Genomic DNA, 24,369 nt, shown 5'->3' on the forward strand with positions numbered 1-24,369 from the left:
GACACTTTATGATGTTTATATTCTCATCAAACTGTGTCCTGAAGTGCAGAAAAGTGTAACCATTTTGTAGGAAACTTCCCTTAAATGCTTTAATAAAGACAGTTAAATGTGTTACTTGGCATACAGTGTTATCCTAGAGGAAAGAATGCCTTAAGGAATTATAAAATGCCTTCAAAACTAGGGAAACATATGAACAGATTTTAGAGGAGAATAAAGAACTTCTGCTTCTGTTGAACATAATGAAAATCTGTCACTTTCTCTGCTCAAACAGTTTGAACTTGCTCGTTGAAAACTTTCTCTGTCCTACAAAAATTTGTCTTCCCACTGTTAGCATCATGCCAGCACTGCTGCAGAATTCATTTGCCTGTCAGTTGTCCTGCAGCCTTCATGATACCTCTTTCTTCATTGTACCAAGGCACAAATGCAGACTGGGTCTTCACTTCAAGCAGTGGATTTTGCCTGTTACCAATTACAGTTTTGGAGAAAGCAGTGTTACGTGTTCTTCCCACTGCAGGACAGTTCCTCCTTTTCAAAATGTCTCCTTGAAGTCTGCCTGTTGCTACCCAAGGCTTGACAATTAGGCAGCTGGAACTCTGGTTGAGGTTTCTGGGGCTCTTGGTGCTGTTTCACTCTTCACATTTATTCTCATGGTCCGTTCACCTGCATGCACCACCTCCTCCTCCAGTGCAGACTATTTTGCAGAGTAAAGACAATCTGTATGCCTTGTGTTGGTACAACACTACTGATCATGCACCCTTAGACTTAAAAATGCTAAAGCCATTAACTGCAACAGCATTTCTAACATCCAAACCATTTCTTAGAAACAGTCCCACCCAACTGAGCCAAAGCCGAGACCAGAAACACCGATGGAAAAGAAAGCCAATCAAGCCTTCGAAAAGCACTTGAGACTGACTCCTTTCTTACCCAAATATAAATACATTTGTCTCTAAAAGAAGAAGCAACATCACTATGCAACATACAATGAACCAAACTTGGTTGGAACTAGATGATCTTTAAGATCCCTTCCAACCCAGGCCATTCTATGATTCTGTGATGTAGAAATACTATGTGCATTAAATTAAATTTTCTTGGTGGTGTTCTCCCTATTCCTTACTCCCCATTATCCAACATTGCATATATACCTAACACTTCTTGGTAAGGTTTGGCAAAGCAAAACCAATCTGACCACAGTGTGTTTTCAAGAAAACATCACCAAAATATAATCAATTGATTGATTTTCTAAACTTTCTCTAACATATTATATCACCCTTATTCACATGTTTCTAGAATGGAATTGTATTCTTCTTATACTGCCACATTTCTACATATTTCCAAAAACACATTCCTCACTAGTTATTTTAAGTATCTTATACATCTGTATTTCTATCCATCCTCTTTACAGATCTGGGATTTAACTCCAAGCTTTGGCAGGTAACTCAGCCCCGTTGCTTAGCAGCAGCTGAGCCACATGTAAATGCAATAATGGAAATTCTCGCGGTTACAAAAGTGGAAAGCCTTTGCCTGCTAAAAGCGGATGTTTATAAATCGTCTGGGAGTGGAGTAAGTGGCACTATTAGATTAGAAAAATTCTTTCCAGCAAAATACAGTTTTGAATACAAATCCAATTGGCCTGACACAAGTAATAGAGACTGAGGCTAAAAAAGCAAGAGTCAGCATTTAATTATGATTGCTTTTATATATTGACTACTCCAGTATTTTAACCATCATATGATTACCTGTAAAATAGGCCACTCTCCATTTCATTTAATGGGTGAAAGAATGGATTAATGAAAGACAACCGCAAAACTTTCACCGCCTTTATAGAACTGGGATTTGTTGTTATCTAAATCTGTTTTCATTAAATCTTATTTTAAAAAGCATTGAACCAAGTGTCAATGTGGATCCAAAGCCAACTGCTTAGCACTCCACCTTTGCTCAAAAAAATACCCGTTTTAATCTGCATTTGACAGATCCTTATGCTGACAGAAACATGCAGATTACAACTCAAGCTTTCTAATTCTACGGTACCATCAGCAGAAAGGTCTCCAAGCTGAAACAAATGAACTTGAGAATGACCACAGACAATGATGAGAGTGGTCCCTTTCTACATGTACTTCAGCATCTTCTGCATTGCTGGCATGTAACATGTTGAGGGGTGAGCCCATACTCCTCATGCAATTTAGCTAATTTGCATCTAATTTGTCCAAATCTGAAAGATGGCTATGAAAGATGAGAATCCCTCTATAGTGAAAGGAGAATGGCACTTCCATAGCATCATTAATTTCTTTGAAAAATAAAGGTTTATGGTCAGATTAATTCCTTTGAGAGCTCTCCTTTGGTCCATCAGCTATTAAAGAAACAAAGGTGGTTCTGTATAAGGCAGACAAAATGAATAATCCCAAGGAACTACCTCTGTCTTTCCATTGACTCTAGCGCAGCCTAAATAACAAACTGGCCTTCAGATGGCACAATTAATCCCAACCCCTGACTCTTTGCAGAAACTCAATGGCAGAGATGAGGGTGACTAAATAATCAACAATCTGTGGAAGAATGCCCTGGATTTTAACTGACAGACCCCGAATATCATCCCCAGAGGTGCAAATAATCTCCTGAAGATTAATTTATGTCTATTTCCACCTCCAACCCAGACTGATTCTTACAGTCTGTAAAACAGTTATTTTGATACACAGATCTTGTTCAGGGCTTCTTTGACCTAAAGATAATTTTAAACCCGATATTTTACTCTACAGTGCCACATTCCCTGAGTTCTAGCTCCATTTGTTGTTTTTACATTGCATATTTATACATGGCACAAGATTGTTTTTCTTCACTGAACTCTGTTCAGGAAAAGGGAGAAATAAAGATTTTCCTATTCTAAATATTTCACAAAAGGTTTTATTTATTTCCACTGAATGTTATTTATTCGTGATTTTTTTCTCCCTTCTAAGTATGATGGTTTGTCAGCTTGTGACACTCATTTTCTATTCATTTTCATCAGCTGTGTCTCTGGCTCCCATGAGAACACTTTAATTTTGTTGCATGGCCCAGAAATATGATAATCAACAAATATTTCTAGGCCAAATCCATTGTCACAGTGTCAGCAGGCTCATGTGAAATACTGATGAAATTAAACACTGATTTGCCACTCCATCTCCCAGCAAGACAGATATAAAATGCAGTTTGGTTTACATAGATATTTTTAAATTATTCCCTTTAAAAACCTTATGAAAGATAATTGGTTATACTGAAGAACTGAAACAGGAAAAATGCTTAATATTTTTACGGTGTTTTGCATTTTACTGCTGTACAAACATTAACTAATTAAGCCTCACAATACCCAAGTGAGGAATGGAAGGAAGCATTATTATGGTTATATATTATAATTATACTGTCTCATTTAGAATTTTCTGGGTTTTGACTTTTAAAGTAATTATTATAATTATCACAAAACTAAGAAAAAGTCAGAAACAATATTTTTTTCAGTATGAATATGCTATAAGCTAAGCAAATAAATAGTTTACAAATGCCTAAAAGCACACTTTTTTCCATGTATCTCAGCTTCCATTTTCCCTTTGTCCATTGAGTCCACAGGATTTGATTTTGTTTCCACCAAAGGGGAAGAAAAATCTTTTCAATGATCACAATGGATCCTTGAATTTAACAACAACAAAAAGATAAAGAATGTGTGAAGTAAGATTATCTCTGTGATTTTTATCATTCTCATAAAACATTATGAGATCTTGATATAAAACATGCTTATATGTTCCAAACAACATTATAAAATCTGTATGATATTTTGCAATTGGGACTAATTTTTAGTTATTATTGTTATTATGCAAAATTGCTTTTCTCTCAAATACCTCTTACCAAGGTCTGTATTTCTCTCCCCAATTCCAGACATCTAACAGCTCACTGGCACCCTTTAGACACAGGTAGGTAAGTTCTTTCCAAGAATGATTTCTACCATGTCTCTCATACATCTATCTTGTAATGAGATAATTTCCCTCTGAAAGTGCCTTTACTCTCCACTAGTAGCCAAGTCCCATGCATTTCTCCTACAATACTGGAATTTTCAAGATCTATAGGGATAAAATCCACTTTATCAACCATACAAAACTGTCATACAACATTTGAATGTTCAATTGGCTCCATCATAATACCTAGTCACTGCAAATTCTTAGAAGTGAACCACAGCTTGATCATCCTCTGGGAGAATCTTCCTTACAAGGCCATAATCAACCAATTGATAATTTGGAAAAGGATCTCATGCAGTTTCTTTTTAGCTGGAAATATAGTTTCCTTCTTTTTTTATTATGTAGGATAGACCTAATAATAATAATGTTTGTAGAGTGGATCCAGCAGGAGAGAAGAAAGAGAAGTAGTCTAATGAACCCAAAATATACACAATACTCTTTTGTTGGCAAGTGCTGGAAAAATAAATAAACCAATAAAGATTTGATAATATATCAAGCATGTCAAGCCAAGATTAATAGAAGACACAACAGAGGGATGGGATGCCATCCAGAGGGGGCTGGACAAACTCGAGAAGTGGGCCCAAAAGAACATCACGAAGTTCATTAAGGTCAAGTGCAAGGTGCTGCACATGGGTTGGGGCAATCCTCGATATGAATAGAGATTAGGAGAAGAACTCCTTGAGAGCAGCCCTGTGGAGAAGAACTTAGGGGTTCTTGTATGTGAAAAGCTGGACATGACCCCACAGCCCAGAAAGCCAGTTGTGTCCTGGGCTGCATCCAAAGCCCCATGGGCAGCAGGGCAAGGGAGGGGATTCTGCCCCTCTGCTCTGCTCTCATGAGACCCCACCTGCAGTGCTGCATCCAGCTCTGGGGTCTCCAGCACAGGAAGGACGTGGATGTGTTAACAGCAAGTCCACAGGAGGCCACAAAGGTTCTCAGAGTGCTGGACAAGCTGAGAGAATTGGGGTTGTTCAGCCTGAAGAAGACAAGATGCTGGGGAGACCTTATAGCAGCCTTTCAGTACCTTAAAGGAGGCTTATAGAAAGGAGGGAGAAGGACTTTTTATATGGGCAGATAGTGACAGGACAGGCACAATGGTTTTAAGCTGAAAAAGAACAGATTTAGATTAGATGTTAGGAAAAAATTCTTTACTGTGAGGGTGGTGAGGCACTGGCACAGGCTGCCCAGAGAAGCTGTGGATGTCTCATCGCTGGCAGTGTTCAAGGACAGGTTGGATGAGGCTTTGAGCAAGCTGGTCTAGTGAATGGCATCCCTACCCATGGCAGGCAGGTTGGAACTGCATGATCTTCAAGATTCCTTCCAACTCAACCAGTTCCATGATTCTATGGTTCTAATATTAATAGATTAGTGTTCCCACCTTGCAATCTAGAAACCAACCATAGCTCTACTCAGCCTGATAGGCTTCCACCTACCCAAACCATGGCTGGAGATGGTGCTCAGATCATTTGCCTGTTAGAAAAGGAAATTGTCATCAAATGCCATCAATAGGGGTTTTCTGCAATGCAACTCCTTTTCTGCATCAAGTTGCCAATACAATCCTTGTGCTAGTTACAGATAATATTTTGATTGCACTTGCTTCATGACACTAGAAAGACCATCTGGCTAAACAGATGTGGTAATCTGATTTGTTTGGCCAATGAGCTGAAAAACCCACAATGGCTTGAATGGGAGTTCCCAGGAGTGCCCAATCCAGCATCTTCTCCTCTGTGCTTCCAGATACCATGTTTATCACTTCAGGAACAGCTTGATAATGGATTATTTGCTTGTGAGAGTTACCAAGAGAGAAGAAATTTCCATACAAGAGACAAAAAGAGGTGACCATATTTTCATCACAAAAAAAAATAGTCATAAGGCCATCTGTCATTCTTTTGCAGTGTTTCATCTGTTATAAAACAAGAAACTGGTAAAATGCAAGCCAAACCTTAGTCCACAGGTGTCAGGTCTCCCATGGATTTGAAAAGAACCATTGGTTATTCAATCTGTTTATTTACAACCTTATCTAAACTCTGCAGTGCAGGTCTTCTCACAACTATGTGTTTTATTATAGATGTATAACCTTAAACATGGAATGGCTTGTCTATATAATGTCCCCCTGCCAACATTATCTTCAGCACCTGTCTTAATTTTTAAGACCCTTCGGTTTATAAAAATAAATGTAATTTTAAATCTTCCAAAGTCTACAGCAAGTTTACACTTACCCAACCTCAATTTGTTCTCTTTTAAATTTACTTTCATTTCTCAAGCCTGTACTGTTTGATATCACCATGTATATAACTTGCATTACTGCAAAAAAAGTTTAAAAAATTAAAAATTTACAAAGGATTCCCCCCCCCCCCCCAAACCTATGGAATTATAAATTAGAAATTTATATGTTTAAAGATTAAAAGGAAGGCATTTCAAAAATCTTTCTGGAGACATTTCATTTTAGGTCAAGTAAAAAGTCTGTATAGTTCCTTTTCTTGAAGTGTTTCTCAGCACCATTAACAATGAATAACAAACACTTAATTATGCCCATTCATTTTGCCTTGCTCTGCAGTATCTTGCCAGTGTCTGTAAACTTATATGTTAGAAAAGTTTCCAGCTATAAGGTTCTCCTTTGCATAAAGGATTGGGTTGGCCTTCTGATATTGGATTGATATTGTCTTGAAGTAAGGAGAGAGACAAATTAAAATAAAATGACCAAGCCCCAATCATAGGCTGAATGAGCACAACTAACAGCAAGCTTCTCATTATGCTGAAGACACAAAGCCGAGTCTGCAGAAGCTCAAAAGCTGGAGAAGAAAAGGACAGAGATACAGACATCTCACCAGGCTTCACCACTCATCTAGCCAGGGCCCTAGGGAAGGAGGATAGGAGCTGGCTGAGAAGGAAAGAAAAGGACATTTTGGTTAAGAAAAAATGGGGATGTATCTGAAGATTCCACATGCCTGACAGCCAGGATTGTATAGGAGTTTGGAGATGACAAGGCTGCATCTTCTGGAAGAAGGAGGGCACTTTGTTCCTTGAGGAGGAAAACATTTTTTCATTATATTGCATTTCTTGAATTTAGGATAGCAAGACAGCAAGAATTGAGGCTTTAATGCAATAAATGAGTTCTGGTAATTTAAAAAAGTACATTTTTAATCCATTATAGATTATATCAAAGAACTATCCTCCCTTTGGTCAAACTCTTACCCTCCACCATAGTGTTTCCACTTCAGTGTAAGTGTGACATGCACTGTTACCACTCCCTTTGGTTATACAGTAAGTGATCCACACAGTAACTATGGACTGCATTTCTTGTAAAGAGTTTCTTTCTCCCTTTGTTTTTCTTTTGGCTCCAAGACATCCTGTCTGCATAGCAACACGACTTCAGCTGTCCCTTGACCCAGCTATTACACCAACACGCTGGCAATAAAACCTGTGTGAGGCTTCTTCAGCCAGCAAGCTACGTGAACTCACTCACACCACCCTCATACAGGACTACCACGGAATTTTTATATCGTGTCTACATAAAAGGGAAGGAGAAAAGACACAAAATATTCTCATCCACTGATGTACTTTGCAGTGACATGGGCCACTCCACAGAAATCAGTGGTCCTCTTAGGAATACAAACTGGCTTTCACAGCATTATATGTGGAACAATACTTCTATGAATCTGGAAACATAAATATAGCCCAAAGTACTCTGGCAACATGTAAAATGCACACGCATGAGCCCAGAATAGATGAGAGCAAAGAAAATGATTGAGATGAACAGTCACGTGGAAATAAAAACACTGGGTACATGTATAGAAAATGGAAACAAATAACTGAAAACTGCCTGAAGGCAAGTACCACTGGTGATAATCCAGGGATAATGTTTTCATAGGGATTAACTGTTCTGGAGCACTTTTCCCATGTGTAAAGCATGACATACTTTTTATTCAGATAGGTTGATTTGGCAGTCTCTTTATTTCTAGCAAAAACTATTTATTGTGCCTGTGAAGAAAAAAATTCCAACCTTGGAGAGCCAGAATACAGCTGTTTTTTTCTCTCCCACTGATAATTGCCTGATGGATAGAGCTCAAGAGCTACTTTCCCAGAGATAGTCCACTTCTATAGGATTATTAGAAGCTTGTGTGCCAAATTAGTGATTTTGAATCTTGTATCTTTAATAAATTTTGCTACCAGTTAATGTAATTTTTATACTGAATGCGTTCAATCCACCCTTTGGAAAGAGATTTCATTTCTTTGGCAAAATGTCATTATTCTTACAGACAAGTAACGACGAGGTACATCGCTTTAAAAGAAACTGCTGGGTACAAAGACCAGCATTTACCTTTTGTTAGCAGTATTTTATTACTCAGTTATATTTCTGTGGACCTGCTGGTGATTTTCTGTATGAGAAACTAAATTTTCTGAGAAAGAAAATAGGGTCTCCTTTCAGGTTGTTTCAGAGCATGTGCTCTTTCTCATGATTTTTCATGTTTCAAAGACACCCCAGGATAGTAGATACAGGAAGCAGAAATATCTTTACTCCTACAATTCTTGGCCGTGCATTAGAATAATCCCAGAATTTATGTCTCTGGGAAAATAACCTCAGGTCCATTAAACATTATTTTCCTGCTATACAGAAAAACTCCTGGGGAAAAGAATCTTAAAAATAAATGAGTGGATAGACTAATACACCACAGGGGCTAATTTGCGGCACAGAGAAAGCAATTCTAACTCAAGGCCACTAATTTGTTGGGTTTCCCTTGTCATATACTGTATTTAATTGTAGCAAGAACTAATCGACAGATAAATAATTGCTTCTTCAATCCAGTACTAACATAGCAACTTTACAATTAAATATTACTATTACTATTATAAACTGCAATTTTCAGCACCATGTTCTAGGCTTTAACCCCAGTTTTCTTGCTGGGCTCTTAAGAACCACAGTGTAGCAGAACCCAGAAAATGTACCTTTCCCAGGCCAGGTGTTATCTGAAGTATTATCTTGTTTTCAAAAAACACAAACAACCAAACAAATGTCATGCATGGAAATTATATTTTAAAATAAATAAATATCTAAAATATTTAAATATAAAATATTGGGAAGTTTGACTTCTAAGAGTAATAAATAGAGTATTAAGACGTCCCTTGTTCTGTACAAATGTGCAACAGAAGAGATGAGATGAAAACAATTGTGCAATATCATTACTGTGAAGCTGATGCTCAGCTGTACCTTTCTGTGGCTCTAGATACACATGAGATGGTGTGACTGTATTCCTCCAAGAAAACTGTGGGATTTGGTCACCACTAAGCAACTGTGAGCTCAGAAGTGATTGCCACCTAAATCACTTGTCCTACTCAAGAAGTTTAATGTGTGTACATAATGTTTGTTCCGAGTGTACCGACCCACACGTAATGTATGACTCAATGTGCTGAAGATGCTTTGTACTGAAATGTAGAAATTGGACCCTGAGGGAAGGATTTGTGTTTTCCTCCTGAATGAAATTAGGATTGCTAACTGAGCACAGGGAACAGCACCTGACCTGCCAAGGCGTGGGTGAGAGGTAAGTGGGAAGCAGAGGGTAGGTGGGAAGCAGCGATTTCAAAGAAGAAACAGCTCCATCCTTTCCTGCCAGGGCAAAGGCATGTGTGTGTGGATAGAAGGACTCAGAAGGAAGCTAAGGACATCTGCAGTTCACCAGGACCACATCCAAACAGCATCACCTTCCAGAGACCAGCACTGAGCAGCTGGATGAAAAACAGCCGGCTGGAGTTTATTCTGGTGAAAACAGATCCATGCTAGGAGGAGGTACATCCCCTAAATTCATCTGCAGACCTGTGATGGCCTGTGAGGCTTTCACAACACAATTTCTTGTTTTAGTTGATCCATTCTTAAACAACTCCATCATTTCAGTTAAATGATATAAGCTGTAATTACCTGCACTGACACATAAATATAGGCACTGTAATTGCTGCAGTAATAAACACCAACACAATCAAAGTTTTTCAGAACTGAAAAGGTATTTAGAAGAGGGACACAGATACAGCCAACATGGACACGAGTAGTAGTAGTAGCTGGAGCCTGCAAACACAAAAGCAAATTCAAGGACTGTTCCTTTTGATCAGTCCCTGTGCATCTGGTGTTAGCACCAGGGACAGGAATCACACAGCCAGAATTCATATATCTTGGAATAGGGCTTCATCCATCTCCTAATGGGTTTGACAGGGAGGAGCAAACTAGACAGTATCTGTCAAAGAAAGCTGTGAAGAGTCATAAGAAAGCTCAGAGGTGTGTAATCTCCTAGTAAGGGATAACAGCAGTCCTAGGGTATATCCTACCTCTAGATAGAAAGGGGACCTCTAGAGCCATCTAGAAATAACTTCATAATTTAATATACTGTGGTGTTGTATTTCCCACTGATTCATTTATTAAATGCCTTTCACATTGTTCCTCCCCACATTCCCCTGCCCCTAGCTCTGGCCACTCCCTCGGGTTCTCCCTATCGGTTCCTGTACCCCAACTCCACCCATGTATCGCCCCTGAGCCCCTGAGAAAACCCCCCTGTGCAGGGACCACAAGGTCTCTCTGCCTCTGAGGATCACCGGGACAAGATGTGTTTAAAAGTCCTCTGAAACCCTCAGGGAGGGACCCTTCTCGCCTCCTTCGCCGTCACTGTGCTGTAAGGCTGAGAGCTACCGGAGCAAGAGTGCGGGGCCGTCCGGAATGGACTACGGGAGTGCAACAATGCTCACACTGCCCCAAGCAGCTCCACTGAGCTCAGGGAAAGCTGCAGCTTGCTAAACTAAACCTAGCATTACAACAATATATTTCCTCTGAAAGCTGCTGATAAGGTCCATATACAATTTTATTTCAATTAATGACGTAAGAACTTTAATTCCTTTTTTCATTAACATGGAAATAATCTCCAATTGATAGTCACTTTGAGGTGAACTGCAGTATTGATTTACACTTTTGTATATACTGCTCTTTCACTGGACTACAGGGAGATTTTATTTAGAGCTGCATGGTAAGTTCTGGGCTATACATGCAACCAGACAGCCAACCTTCACAAATCCTTAACCTGGTGGATTTCACACCACACTTCTCTGAGAATGTTTCATATGTATTTTAGTAAAATGGCAAAATCTTCTCCTGTCTGATTTTCCTTGTGTTTATTACTTTATCTTCCAAGCCATATGTTTTTCTCATTTTGCTTTGTTTGTGATTGAATATAAAAATAGGATAGCTACCTAATTCTCATGCCAGGTAGCAGTAAGTCATCTCAATTCAGCAATCATTGGGTTTGTCAGTGCAAACAGTCTATTCCTGTGAGCCTTAATTAAACATGAAAAGATGGAAATTTACTCTCATTGAAGAAAAAGAAAGTTGATATCCCAAGGCACTGGAAACATTCAGGCTACTAGTAGTAGAAATCTGACTGTAATGTCAACTAATGTCTACATGCTAATAAAAACTGTGTTTAACTTGGTAACTCACTGAGCTCCCAAAGACTTTTCCATATCACAGTACCCTGAAAAAGCACTTGATGTTTCATTGCCTGCACAGCTATAGCTTCCCACAGCAGCATGTGTTGCAGTGGTAACAGTGATTTGCCATCTCAGCACACCACAGGCAGATGGAGCAGGCTGACACAAGCAATGCCTGGCTGTGAGTGCCGTGGTTCACTCTAATGCATCCCTTTAATTTTTGAGAGATTCATACCCAGCTACAGTGACCCACAGCTGTCCACCAAGTACATATTAGTAAGGTAAATTAACTTTCTGCAGGACCGATGAGTTTCCTGTGAGGAGAGAGGAAGGAGAAGGTGAGGCATGGAGTCAGAGACGGTGCAGTGGGGTGAAGGAATGCGGTTCAGAGCACCAAGTTCCTGCCCATACCTTATGAAATAAGAATGCTCTTTTCAGCTCCAGGCCTTGTGCACAAGTGAGATATTGAAAACACACTTTGATACTAGAGGAAAGCACTTCAATATTTAAAACCAAAAAACTTTACATCACAATAATTCACTCCAGTGCTGAAATGAAGTGCCCTGGTTTAATGCTTCCTTCAGGAACCCTGTAATACTAAACAGCTTTTTTTTTTAATATATTAAACCAACAGAAATGTTTATAGTTCAAGAAATGTGACAAGAAGAAATCCCTGAAAGACCCTAGTTCACTTTCTCTCAAGTAACAAAAACACATGCTTACTAGCCTTCAGAATAAGGCTGGTATCATCCTAAAAGGATGACCTCCATCTCAAAATCCAAAATCCTTTATCTAAAATACAGGTTTCCACTGAGACATGGTCACAGTTTAACTGTAGAGCACAGAAACCTGTGTAGATCTAGAGTAGATATTTAACATCTGGCCAGAAGTGTCATACTGATATGTGTGTGTATGACTCCAGGAAGGCATTGACAAGACATTCTGTAGGAAAAAAGAACAAAGAATTGAAGTAAAGGACATTTATATTTTGATCCATGAAGTAATTTCAACCCTGACTTTGCAAAAAACATCAAGCAAAAAGTTTAACCTTTTTGCACTTCAACTGTTCATACATAATATAGAGATTTTATGTGCTCCATTCATGATGATCTTATTTGATTGCAAGAGAAGGGAAGATCTCTGAAAGAAGACAGTCAATATTCTCTCTCTCTCCTGCACATCCTCAAGGATTTTTCACTGATTTTGTGAATACTCTTCCTTGTAATGAGAAGTAAAGCACTGAGACGGGATGAAGGGAGGTAGGAAGCAGAAGTTTCAGGATGAAAAATGTCTGAAACACTTGACTTTTGCAATGGATTGTATAGAGGTTGCGAACCACTGATCAGTCTTGATAGCTGCTGTGAGGACTATGTAACAGTGGTAAAATAAGCATTGTTACAACAAATAGTAGGTCTGAACACGATAACAGCTATGGGACTTGGTGCTGACAGTTCAGTTTTTTTTCTTGGAGCACTTTCGTTCTTTGTGTTAGCAGTGGCTCTCTCCATCCAAGCTGCAGCACTCCTTTACTACCCTTCAGATAACCTTATTAATAAATTCAGTGTTTTGCTTCAGAAATAATCACAGTATCCCAAATTCATTGTTTTGATTTCTCGGAGGAGTACAACATAGATCAAAGGTGAGCTGTACAGGAACAAGGTCTCTTATAAAAATGCATGACAGTTTTGGAAACTGGTGATCTTCCTTCAGAACAAAAGATAAAGTGAAAGTAATTTGCATGTTATTGTTGGAAAACTTACCCAGCCTGCATTCTTTTATCAGACTATGGTGGAAACTAGGGCATGCATGTACATGGTGATATTTTTAAGCATTCCAGGCTGGATCATCTTGTCCTGTCTGGATGTACTCTCTTCAATGCATTGCAAGGCAGTTTTGAGTGCCTCTAAGAACCACATATAGCCACAGAGTTACAGTTAGATTCAATACTTGGTAATAATCAGAGGTTTGGACTAAACCTTTGCATTCCCACACATCTGCTGACTCTGTAAGCCCTGGAGATGCCATTAGACAGTTGGACTGCTTTTTGGATTCATGTGACCATGATTCCTGCCTCTTCCAGACACAGTGTCAGCATATGTTACTGATTTGTTCAAGCATTAGGAAGATTCTTTCCACTAGCCAGGATACTACACAAGCTACTATTTGGAGCAATTAAGATGTAGCTGTTTAGATTTCATCTCTTAAATTTGTCTGATTTCCTCATTTTCCAGATTTACAGTCTCCAGAGGAGATTGTCTGGAGGAGATGGGCCATTATATGCTTTGCAACAGAAGCAAAAAAAAAAAAAAAGAAAAAGTATTTTAGCCTTTAAAATTAGCCACTAGCCATAATACTGCGAGTAGAAAAGGACTTGTCCTTCTTTGCTTTTGAAACTTTTTTGACCAGCTTCAGGACCCTTACTTTCATCCCTTCCCCCCACCCCAGACTTAGTTTTTAAACCACTGTTGCCTTTAAATGAGAGGTCCCAGTGTGCACATTCTTCGCACGTGATGAGAGGAGCTCTCCAGACTCCAGATCCAGCTTGTAGGACTGGACACTAATGGTTAATGGAGCTTGCACCAGACTTCACTGCACTCGGGTGTCACAACGATAAACAATTTTGGGAGCTCAGTACAGTCCTAAGAGCTTAAGTAAGGATCAGGAATGAAAATTCCCATTAGCTTCACTGAGATTAGTGTTTCAATCTAAACTGACTCCATTCCACATTGTTAAAGGCTCTTAGTATCCAGTGTTGTGATTTACAGCCATATTTTCAGAACTGTTTGCTACCCAGCATGCTGGTTCTCTTCTGGAAATTACTGTTTTCAATTTGCTTTGCAGCTTAAATGAGAATCCGTGTTTATTTACTCTATTTTGTTTTTCAATATGGTTGCTGATCTTTAAAGCTCTGTTTACTAAAGACAGATTTTAAAATCTGTTCCACAAAATGATATTAAGTCCAGACATTATTTTTCCTGGGATAAGCACAGAGACAGAAATGCAGCAGAAAGGAACATTACCAGTATCCTCCCCTTCCCTGAATTGCTCAGTCAGCTTCAAAGTTAACACTGCCTTGGGGGTTTGTTTGATTTTGGTTTTAAAAGTAAGAAGCATTCTGGCCCTTTGTTTTAAAATTCATGGAGCACAATCTCAGCTTCTGTTTGAAATATATAATAAGCCTTTTATGTGGTTTAGGAGTAGACCTGCATTTTGGCACAGCACCTGCTTATTCATATCTATAAGGAGAAGAAAATGAATAATGCCAAAAGCAGTTTTGTATGGAAAACATCCAGGCAACGAGACCATGCCCTTTTTTTTTTAGCCAAATTCTGTTTGAAAAGCAATTACAATCTCTTTTGGTTTTAAAGTTATCAGAGCCCAGTTTTAATACAGCTTTGGAGCACCAAGCACATTGCTCATCCTGAAAAGCACACCCCAGTGATAGTGCTGGACCACAAGCACAGTTGCTTTTCAGCACACTGCTGTTTAGATTCTGCTATATTAATTTTCTTTTCATAGGAACGTCATTGAACTTCTCATGAAAAAGAGAATTTCTTTCTAATGATTTACAGTAATTGTATCAGATGTGCAGATTTGTATGAAGTGCTTAAGGAATACATTAAGAATCTCTACCTCATCAACTGTTTTACAATCCCCACAAGCAAAACTTCTACTGAGGCCAGTAACATTACTGTCATTCCTGTCCAGCCCCTATTTCCCTATCTAGATATGCACTTACAGAGCCACATTGTGATGTCCCCAGACCAGTGCTATTTGTTGCTCTATTTGTTTGCATCAAACATTTCTAAAATAACAGTATTAGTTTTATTATTCTGTATCAGTTTGAAAGATTCAGAAACACAGCAATAATATTAACCAACTTTAAAAAATTTTAGAGTCATTTTTATAAATAAATACATATGATGTTTTCTTTGCAGTTAAATTCAGGTCATACATCCAGAAAATATCCTGTCATACTGTCCAGAAATACTGCTGGCATACCAGATGTGATCTGGAAGGTAGAAACAAGGCTAAAGTCATTGTGTGGGTAGATAAGTATTTTTTATAATTATATATCATATTTATACATTATTTCAAGACACACTGTAGTTCCACAGTAACACAGGATTGGTATAATATGCTAAACATATTAATTATATTTGGCATCATATACCTAACACTGGTATAACATACCTTAGAAATATTCCTTTTATAGGGAGAGCTTAAGTGGCCAAAGCATACTCACAAAACCAGCACATATCCACCAAGTTAAGAAATGATCCCAGGAAACATCAGTTTCTGCCAGTACAGCAGCATCTGTGTTTGGGACATCTGTAAACACAGCTGTGCCATTCTGGAATCCTACTTTTTTACAGCCACTGAAAGCCTGAAATCCAGCTCTAACCTGGTATTTTGAGGAGCTCTGTGCCATCTTTAGAAAGATGCTAATCTGTCTTGAAAGAGGCTGCAAACACACCCACTTAAATTTCAATAGATTTTTGAGATTCTTTTGTTCTACACATATTAAAATGAAGGACTAGAAATCAATTCCCTTCAAGGCCGGAAATGTGAGATAGAAGCAAAAAATATGACAAAACATTTGATTCTAATTAATGAAATAGCATTATTTTTTTTATTTTTTTTTCTTCATTTAAAAGTTGTCTATAAGACTCCAAAACATAGCTAAATAATATAGGTGCAATAAATTCACAAAGTAAGTTACTTCATTTAATGTTAGCATTATATCACGATCACTCCTAACCGTACCCTTCCAGTTAAAGGACCATTGGTGCTTGTTTCTATTAATGCAGAGATATGCTTCTCATGTTCAGTGACCCAGTTCCAAGAAGTATCACTATATAGAAGCCTATTTTCCACTTAATAAACATGCATAATTCCTGTGAATATTAGCACTGATTATGCACGCTTACACACTCTAGGGAATATTCATCTAAACCCAGGGAATTCAAAAGATCTGAAGGAAAATGTGTTTGGCCCTCTAGACTGCAAGAAACCCTGAAGAATGATAGGAACACTCACGAGTTTTTTATTGGTATATTTTATTTTAATGACAGTTTTGTATATTAATTCCTTAGCTCTCTGCCCACAATGCTAATGTAGCTTTATGAAAGATAAAAGAATTAAGGACTTTTTAGGAGAGAAAAAAGGAAAATTAAGACAGCCAGTAAGGATTAAGCTTAACAGTTAGGATATTCTCTTTGAAGAAGGAAATTCTAGGTTCCAGCTTGTCTGATGCTATTTCCTACAGAAAAAGAGGTTAATTGGGATATTTCCAGCAGCCCAGAAGGTCATATCTCATCACAGGTAGATAAATGTGAGGGCAGGCAGTGCAGATTCAAACAGAGACGTGATAATTCACAGAATGGGTAAAGTTGGAAGACACCAGTAGGTCATCTGGTCCAACCTCTCCACTCAAGCAGGGTCATCCCAGAGCACATGGCACAGAACTGCATCCAGAGAGTTCTGGAATATCTCCGGTGAGGGAGACTCCCCAGCCTCTCTGCGAAATCTGTTCCAGTGTGTGGTCACTGCACAGTAAGGAATTTCTTCCTCATATTCAGGTGGAACTTCCTGTGCATCAGTTTCTGCCCCTTGTCCTGTTTCTGGGTACCAGGAAGCAGAGCCTGGTCCATCCTCATGACACATCCCCTCAGATACTGATAGACATTGATGAGGTCCCCTCTCAGTTATTTCTTCTCAAAGCTGAACAGGCCCAGCTCCCTCAGCCTTTCCTCATAACAGAGATGCTTCAGTCCCTTCATCATCTTTGTCACCCTCTGCTGGACCCTCTTCAGGAGCTCCAGCTCTCTCTTGTCCTGAGGAGCCCAGAAATGGACACAGCTCTCCAGATGTACCTTACCAGGGCTGAGAAGAGGGGTACAGTCACCTCCCTCGACCTGCTGGCAATGCTCTTCCTCTAACTGATTCCGTTTTCTACGGCTTAAGGAGTACTTAAACTTCTGTGATAAAGGTAAGACAATTACATTATTTTTGTCGCTTAAGAGAGAAAGTGAAAGGACTCCAGTCAGTTGATTTTGCCTTTTCTACTGTTCTACATAGTTTTCTGCAGTAGAAAGATGCAACTCTCATATGAAAATAGATGCATATACCCCAGAGAAACTTAGAATTTAGCACCAGCTGCTATGCTGAGCAATACCTTGTGGTTTTGCACATTTGTTTACAAAATGTTGGCTTGAGTTTTAGCTTCCTCAGAAGGTTATCCACAGATTTGTCCCCCTCCCATGCTCTGTGCAGACTGTCAGGACAGCTAACTCAGTGTTTCAGTACTTAGGTCTCTTTGTGGCTCTGGGCTTGCAGTATATAACCAACTCTTCAATAAACTACTCCAAAAACTGCTGAAGCATTCACTTCATTCAGCACCATGGAGGGAAACATAAGCCCTAACAGTTTGCCACATATTTTGTATCCCAAGAAGAATCTATCTACCCAAAAATGGACCAGTATTTTTAATGAACCTATGATATTGCAGAAATCATTAAATATGCAATAGTATAAAGTATATTTCTGCCTATTAGATGCTTATTTAAAAGGGGTGTTCTTGACTAAATATTTTTATAGACACTTCCACTAAAAGTGTTGCAAATAATTTTTCTGTAAAGTCCATTTGTGTAATTGCTATTTATTTTAAGCACTGGATGATTAGTATTCATAATGGAAATTTCAATAGCAAATGTTTCCAAGCCAAACTAGAGTAACTCCCCCTCTAGTCAATACAGTCTTCATCTACATCAGTAAACAGCACAGCACAATTGATGCAAATATGTAGAGTTGGAAGGGTTCATGTTGAGGACCTGACATCCACATCACATATGTTCTGGAGGTTCCATTTCAGACCAACTCAAGCTTTTTAGCAGGCATTAGATACAGTAACACATTAGGTGTGATCCCAGGACATATCTAGTTACGTTTCATTAAAAAAAACCCAAACAGTTTCTATGCCCTAAGATTGTGCACCCCACTCTGCAATTCTGATGGAAGAGAAGTGGAGATAACCAGGAAATTCACCTCAAAGTCTTGCTAATATAAAATGTTTTGGATCTTTAAGCTGAGGATATTTTCTACTGGGTGTAAGTAAAAAGAAAAGTTTTCTTTGCCTCTAAGTTAGGTGACCAACACCTTTTTATCAACACACACGAAAATGCACCACACAGCTCTCACGAACAAAGAAACAGTGTCATCTTAGGTCAATGTAAATTGGAAATGAAGGAAAGTCTTGTATTTTTTTTCAAAATATATTGATCTATGGAAGTCTTCTTCAATAAAATCCAGTTCAGAACAACAGATAAATGTCATCATTCCAAATAAGTTCATGCAGAGGAATTATGAATCAATACATGCTTCATATATTTTCACCCTGAATATACTTTAAGGGAACTGAAATGCTATAAATGTAATCATAATGATTTAGGTATCCTGCTGGTGGCTCATCCTGGAAACATCAAATTCACATCTAGGGGTTTATCTGCAGCCAGCAGCTGGGGCAGACAGAATGTCCTAAACAAGAGAAGCCGCCACCAGGCCAACACTCAGACTATGAGCTCCTCAGAGACATTATTTTACAAGCATTTCTGCGACACAGAGAGAAGTAAAGCTCTGGATTTACAACAGCTAATCATATTTCTCCTCTGCAAAATAAGTATTTTGCCCTGTATAAACATTAAATATAGGATGACAATAAACAGGACTAAATATATGGTGGTGCCATTACAGCGCAAAAATGAAACCCCACAACTACCAAAGCAAGGGACAGAATCGTTTTCGATGTCCGTATCTAAAGATACACGAGGCTGTAAAGCTAAAAGCCGGATATTGCAGCTCAGTAAGATTACAAAGCTGTCTTCAAATTTCAAGAGCAAAATACTGCTTGCACTCTTCGTGTTATTTTTTGCACTACCATCTCTGCAAACATGATACTGAATTTACTCTCTGATATGTCTTCATGAATAAAGTATCTTGTGAAATATCTATGAACGCTTCAAACATCCCTTTGAAGGAAGGAAGTCCTGGCAGTTCTGGCGTGTTTTCAGAAGATGTTTTTTCTCACAGCACACAAATTCATTAAAAAACCCCAACAACAAACAAACAAACAAACAAAAAAAACCCAAACCAAACAAACAAAAAACCACAACCCAAAAAAAACCACCCAAAAAAAAAAAACCAAACAAAAAAAACCACAAAGAAACCAATCAACCAAAAAAAACCAAACAAAAAACCCCCAAAAAACAAGCAAACAAAAAAACCTTTACTCTGATTTTCCAAAAAGAAACAATGATTTCTGAAGAGTTGACATACTTTATTACAAATTTTGTAAAGACCTTTTACTTTTCCCAGAAACATGTATGAGAAATGATAGGATGTCTGCTCTTGCCAAATGCGCAGTGAGTACTGTTTAAAATGGGACTTATAAATTATCAGTCAATAAAAACCACAATACCTGAGGCTCTACAAATTCTTTCATCTGAAAATATAATTCATTACAAACTCATCTGTTTCTTAAGAGAATGATTGCTAGGCAACATCTTCAGCAATAAATATTAAAATATGAAGACAGAAACTTATTTATGTAAGCTCAGTTAGACGTTTTTGCTAGAACTGTTCATTAGAAAGAAAAAGGGTCTAGGTAATAATTTGCAAAGTGATCTGGTTCAAGGCTGAAGAAATTTAGGAAAGAACAGTAGCATACATGAGGGAAACGACAGTCCCACTCATCTGCAAAAATTGTCATTGTGCTCAATATTAACTACTTACATTTGAAAGGCTGCTTTATTTTTATTCAACCTCACATTGTATTTACGAGCTGTTCTGATCCTACAGCTCATCATTGCCATTCAATATTTCTCCTAATTAACATTACTTTGAAGTCTCTGACCTTTAGGCAGACACTCAATTTTGAATTAAAATATAATTATCTTTGTAACATGAATACACTTTTTATGCTACCCCATGTCCTTCTTGTTACAGAATAGATACATAATAAATGTAAGGAAAAGACTGCATTGAACTTGGTAAAGTAATGAAAAATAAGAAGAAAATAAACTGATCAGCCTACTTTCCCAATAAAACCGGAATGAAGTGACAGCAGGGAAAAAAATAAAGGCAATACCTACAATTTATGGAAGAAATCCTTTGTGCACAGTGGATAATTTATCTGCAGGTCATACTATCATGAAACTTCACCACTTTTGTAATTGTGTCCAGCAATCATGGTTTATTGAACAGGACCATGGCCATCCTTTGAAGGTGAACGAGGTCCATGAATTTCAGAGTGCAGAGAATATATTATATTTCTTGTGAATAAATCACATCTTTTTTTCTAAACTTTTGGTTCTGGTCACTATAGTTACATGAATCACTGGTGTGATGAGGGTAACACTTCCCACTCATCTCCTCATCTTCACCATTGCTTCTCCCAGCAAAGTTATTCCTTAGTCTAAATGACCAGCAGCTCTGGACCATATGTTTGCTTTATATTACTTCATAACTTTTTCTACAGCCAAATAACTTACTTTTAAGTTAACAAATAACTTAGTAAATGTAAACAACTTACTTTTACGTAGAGCTGCTGAAACTCCTCAAGGTTCAGTCTACCACTTGGACAGTCCTTTAGAAATCCTTTGTACCACTGTTTTAGCTCGTGTTCATTGAACTCCGTGCTCTTCACCAGATCCTCCATCACCTCAGGGGCCAGCTTACTATTTTGTTTCCCCATTTTGCCTTAAGAAGAAATAAATGAATACAATTAGCCACATGTGAACATTTTAAACTGGAACTAGCCATGTAACTGGAACTTAACACTTGTTTTGTATTCACTGCTGCTTTCAGTCAAACACAACTTCACAGATTCGCTGGTGAACATGCACCTAAGTTATGCTTGAATATTGGAGGCTGAAAATAGTCAAAAAGGCAAGATTCTTCTTTCATTTAGGAATCTTAAGGCCTGGAGACAGACTATTCATTTGCCTTAAAATTAGGCACTTTACAGCTTTTCTTTACAGTAAGATTGAAAAAGATTACTTTTATTTTATTTGAATGTAACAAAAAAAATTCACAGATTCAGGGATGTCCACAGAATTCTTCCTTATCTTCATCTTGAAAATATCTTCTGATATGACAGCCACATTAGCAGCTACTCCTCACATGTCCAAGGCTGTGGACAGACAGGCTGGTAACATACAGTGCTAGATATTCCACTGGGAGGAAGCAATGCAAGAGTCCACAAACTTGATCACAAAAAATGATGAAACCAAACTGGAAAAATAAATTTAGTTCTTATATATTTGTACATATGCATGTATACACAGACATATGTATAAATAGATGCATATTTATATATTTAATGCACAGTTGATAAACATTAGATGGTTTACATTTCATCACTGCTTACATTTCATCACTGTTAGCTCTGAAGATATTCACTGCATTTGTTATATACATTTGGTATACACTTAAACGTATTAAATATAAACCAGACAGAAACACAAAATTTGTGTGCATGTATAGATAAATAGTAATTTCAGTACTACTCATGTTGGCCCTTTGAGATACTTTCAGGTTCTTTGACATTTGACCAAAGACATCCTTTGAGAGAACTTTAGAGAAAACCTAATCTTTAACTTTTTCCCATTTTGCTACAGTTTCTTTCATGACAGATGTCTTTCAGTTACTTTTTAATCAGATGACAGACAGCACTTAACTGTCCTGTAGAGAACTGCAAAGCGATGAATAATTTCTTTCCTGAGCCTAGTTTTGCATTTCTATTTTTATCTCCAGTATAGCATCTGTGTCTAATGATTGCACCACACTGAATGCATTGATTTCTAGTCCATATCACCACCCATTCCTCCTTTTAATTTATTGCTTTTGGCATCTTCCCCTATTTCAAAGCAGAAGTTTCTTTCTCCTCAGAAGGACATACTTCGTTCTGTTCCAATAAATCAATATATTTATATAATTTCCTTTATGGGAACATTCCTTGAGCAGGTGCAAGTTAAAAATTCTTCTTGGTCTCTGTGTGTGGCCAACACGTTTGCTGGTGCTGTACTGCCAGCAGCAGCAGGTCTGTTCCTAAAACACCTCATGGCTCCCCTCCCTCTTGGCCATGGTCCTCCCTGATCTAAACTTACTCCATGCTCTAAACTTACTTGGAGGCTCTGCCAAGCTCCCATCCACACATTTTGGAAAACTTAGCACAAATACGTGAGAGTTTAATCTTCCAGTTAATTGCCACAGGTGAAACTGTGCATGCAAATGTCCATAAATCTGCTGCTTTGACTCAATGATGAGTTTGTAATTTATGGTATTCTGAACAGCTACCCCAGCCTTATCTCTGAAGTCCCCATCTTTTCACGTATGACACTGATCCAGTTTGGCATAATCTGAATTTAAATCCCATGGAGACTAAAGTATACGAATGCAGTTAGCTCCAACTCAGCTTTTACAAGAAACAATGCTTTTTAAAATTTATTTTATTCTTTATAGGGCATGTTTACTTCCCCTTTTTTCTTTTTTATTTACATTCTGTTACCTTTTGCAGTAATAAGGTTCTTTGCTTAGGACCCAGAAAACCCTAAAGATACTCAGCAGTTATAGTAACTATCCTAGGTAGATTCAAAAGGTATATTTTTTCTCTCCTAATTTAGCCAAGTATGCTTTTACTTGACTCTTCACCTGTATTCCTATCTCCATAACAACATTTACAGATTAAAAAAAAGCATTCTCAATATGCAAAAATCAGGTGATTTTGACCGAGCATTTTTCTGTTATAGCAGCTTTTTAATCTTTATCCATGTTAGCTTTACAGCCCTTGGACCTGCCTCTACAGAGAGGTGGAACAGAACTGTGAATCTCTGCCCTATCTGCCAAAGTTGCCTATGTTGTTTTCAGTAATGTGAACATAATCCACTGTAGCACATCTACAGAGCATGGAGTGGGTCTGCATGTGTGTAAGAATACATGAATAAAGACACACATATCCACACATAACCTGTCATCAGAATCAGAGAAACAAGTCACCACCTTTTTGCCTCTGTGGTCCAGATCCCTAATTTTGGGCAGTTGCTTGTCTGCCACAGGTTGTCCAGTACGTGCCAAACACTTTTCATCCGTTTCTGATGTACCTCACCACAGAATAACCTCTAGTAAAGGAAACCACAGCTGACATTTTGATAAACACTCTCAGAAACTATTTTTTCCACAGAACCAAACCAGAATTTGAGAAAGGTATAATTTGTGACTGCTGGGTTCTGTACTCTTATTTGCTGCTCCAGCACAGCATGATCCATAATCTGCTGGGTTGTGTTTGGGACAGAGTGAGCAGACTGACCAAGCTGGTCACAATGCTTTCTCTCCTGGAATTAGAAGCACTCATTCTTTCTTCATGTTTTAAAGCTCTTTTCTTATGGAATTGAATTACAATCTGCAAGAAAGCTCAAGAGTCTCATATAATTATCAAATATAAACTCACACTTCTGGCTCTGGGAGATCCATCATATTTGGGAATAAAAACTCAAATACATAGATTATCTAGTTAATCATATCCGAACATCTTCTAGAGCTTCATTGACTCTCTTATTATTGTTGAAAAAGTACAATCGCTCATTAGCAATGAGTATGCTATTGACAACACATTTTGTTTTCTAAAATGAAAACTATTTTAATTAACTTACAATCACAGTTTCCCAAGCATGCTTTTTCCTTGTGAAAATCTACAAATATGCCTTAGGAAAAGACAGGAGAGAACAGATACACAATCACTAAGTTTCAAGAGGAGGAAAGATCACTCTGCAAGCATTTTTTTTTTAGTAAATTTTATCATTTTCAACTATAAATTTGCCAACTGCCATATTTCCAATCATGCAATGTGACAATCCAAGCACTGCTATTCATATTT

At 38.1% G+C, this 24,369-nt stretch overlaps 1 protein-coding gene across 2 annotated transcripts in view; it reads right to left on the reverse strand.

Annotated features, from left to right (window-relative positions):
- Positions 1–24,369, reverse strand: part of VSNL1 (visinin like 1) — an 86,921-nt gene that overhangs the window by 25,886 nt on the left and 36,666 nt on the right. For both annotated transcript variants that reach the window (XM_042032928.1, XM_042032929.1), the window contains exon 2: positions 21,028–21,194. In XM_042032928.1, the coding sequence (XP_041888862.1) occupies positions 21,028–21,189 (162 nt within the window). In that variant the 5' untranslated portion in view covers positions 21,190–21,194. The remainder of the gene's footprint in view (positions 1–21,027; positions 21,195–24,369) is intronic.

Source organism: Corvus kubaryi, unplaced genomic scaffold (genome assembly GCF_017639235.1).
Source record: "Corvus kubaryi isolate FWS band 111438036 unplaced genomic scaffold, C.kubaryi_AGA036_p1.0 37354, whole genome shotgun sequence".
NCBI classification, from domain to species: Eukaryota; Metazoa; Chordata; class Aves; order Passeriformes; family Corvidae; genus Corvus; species Corvus kubaryi.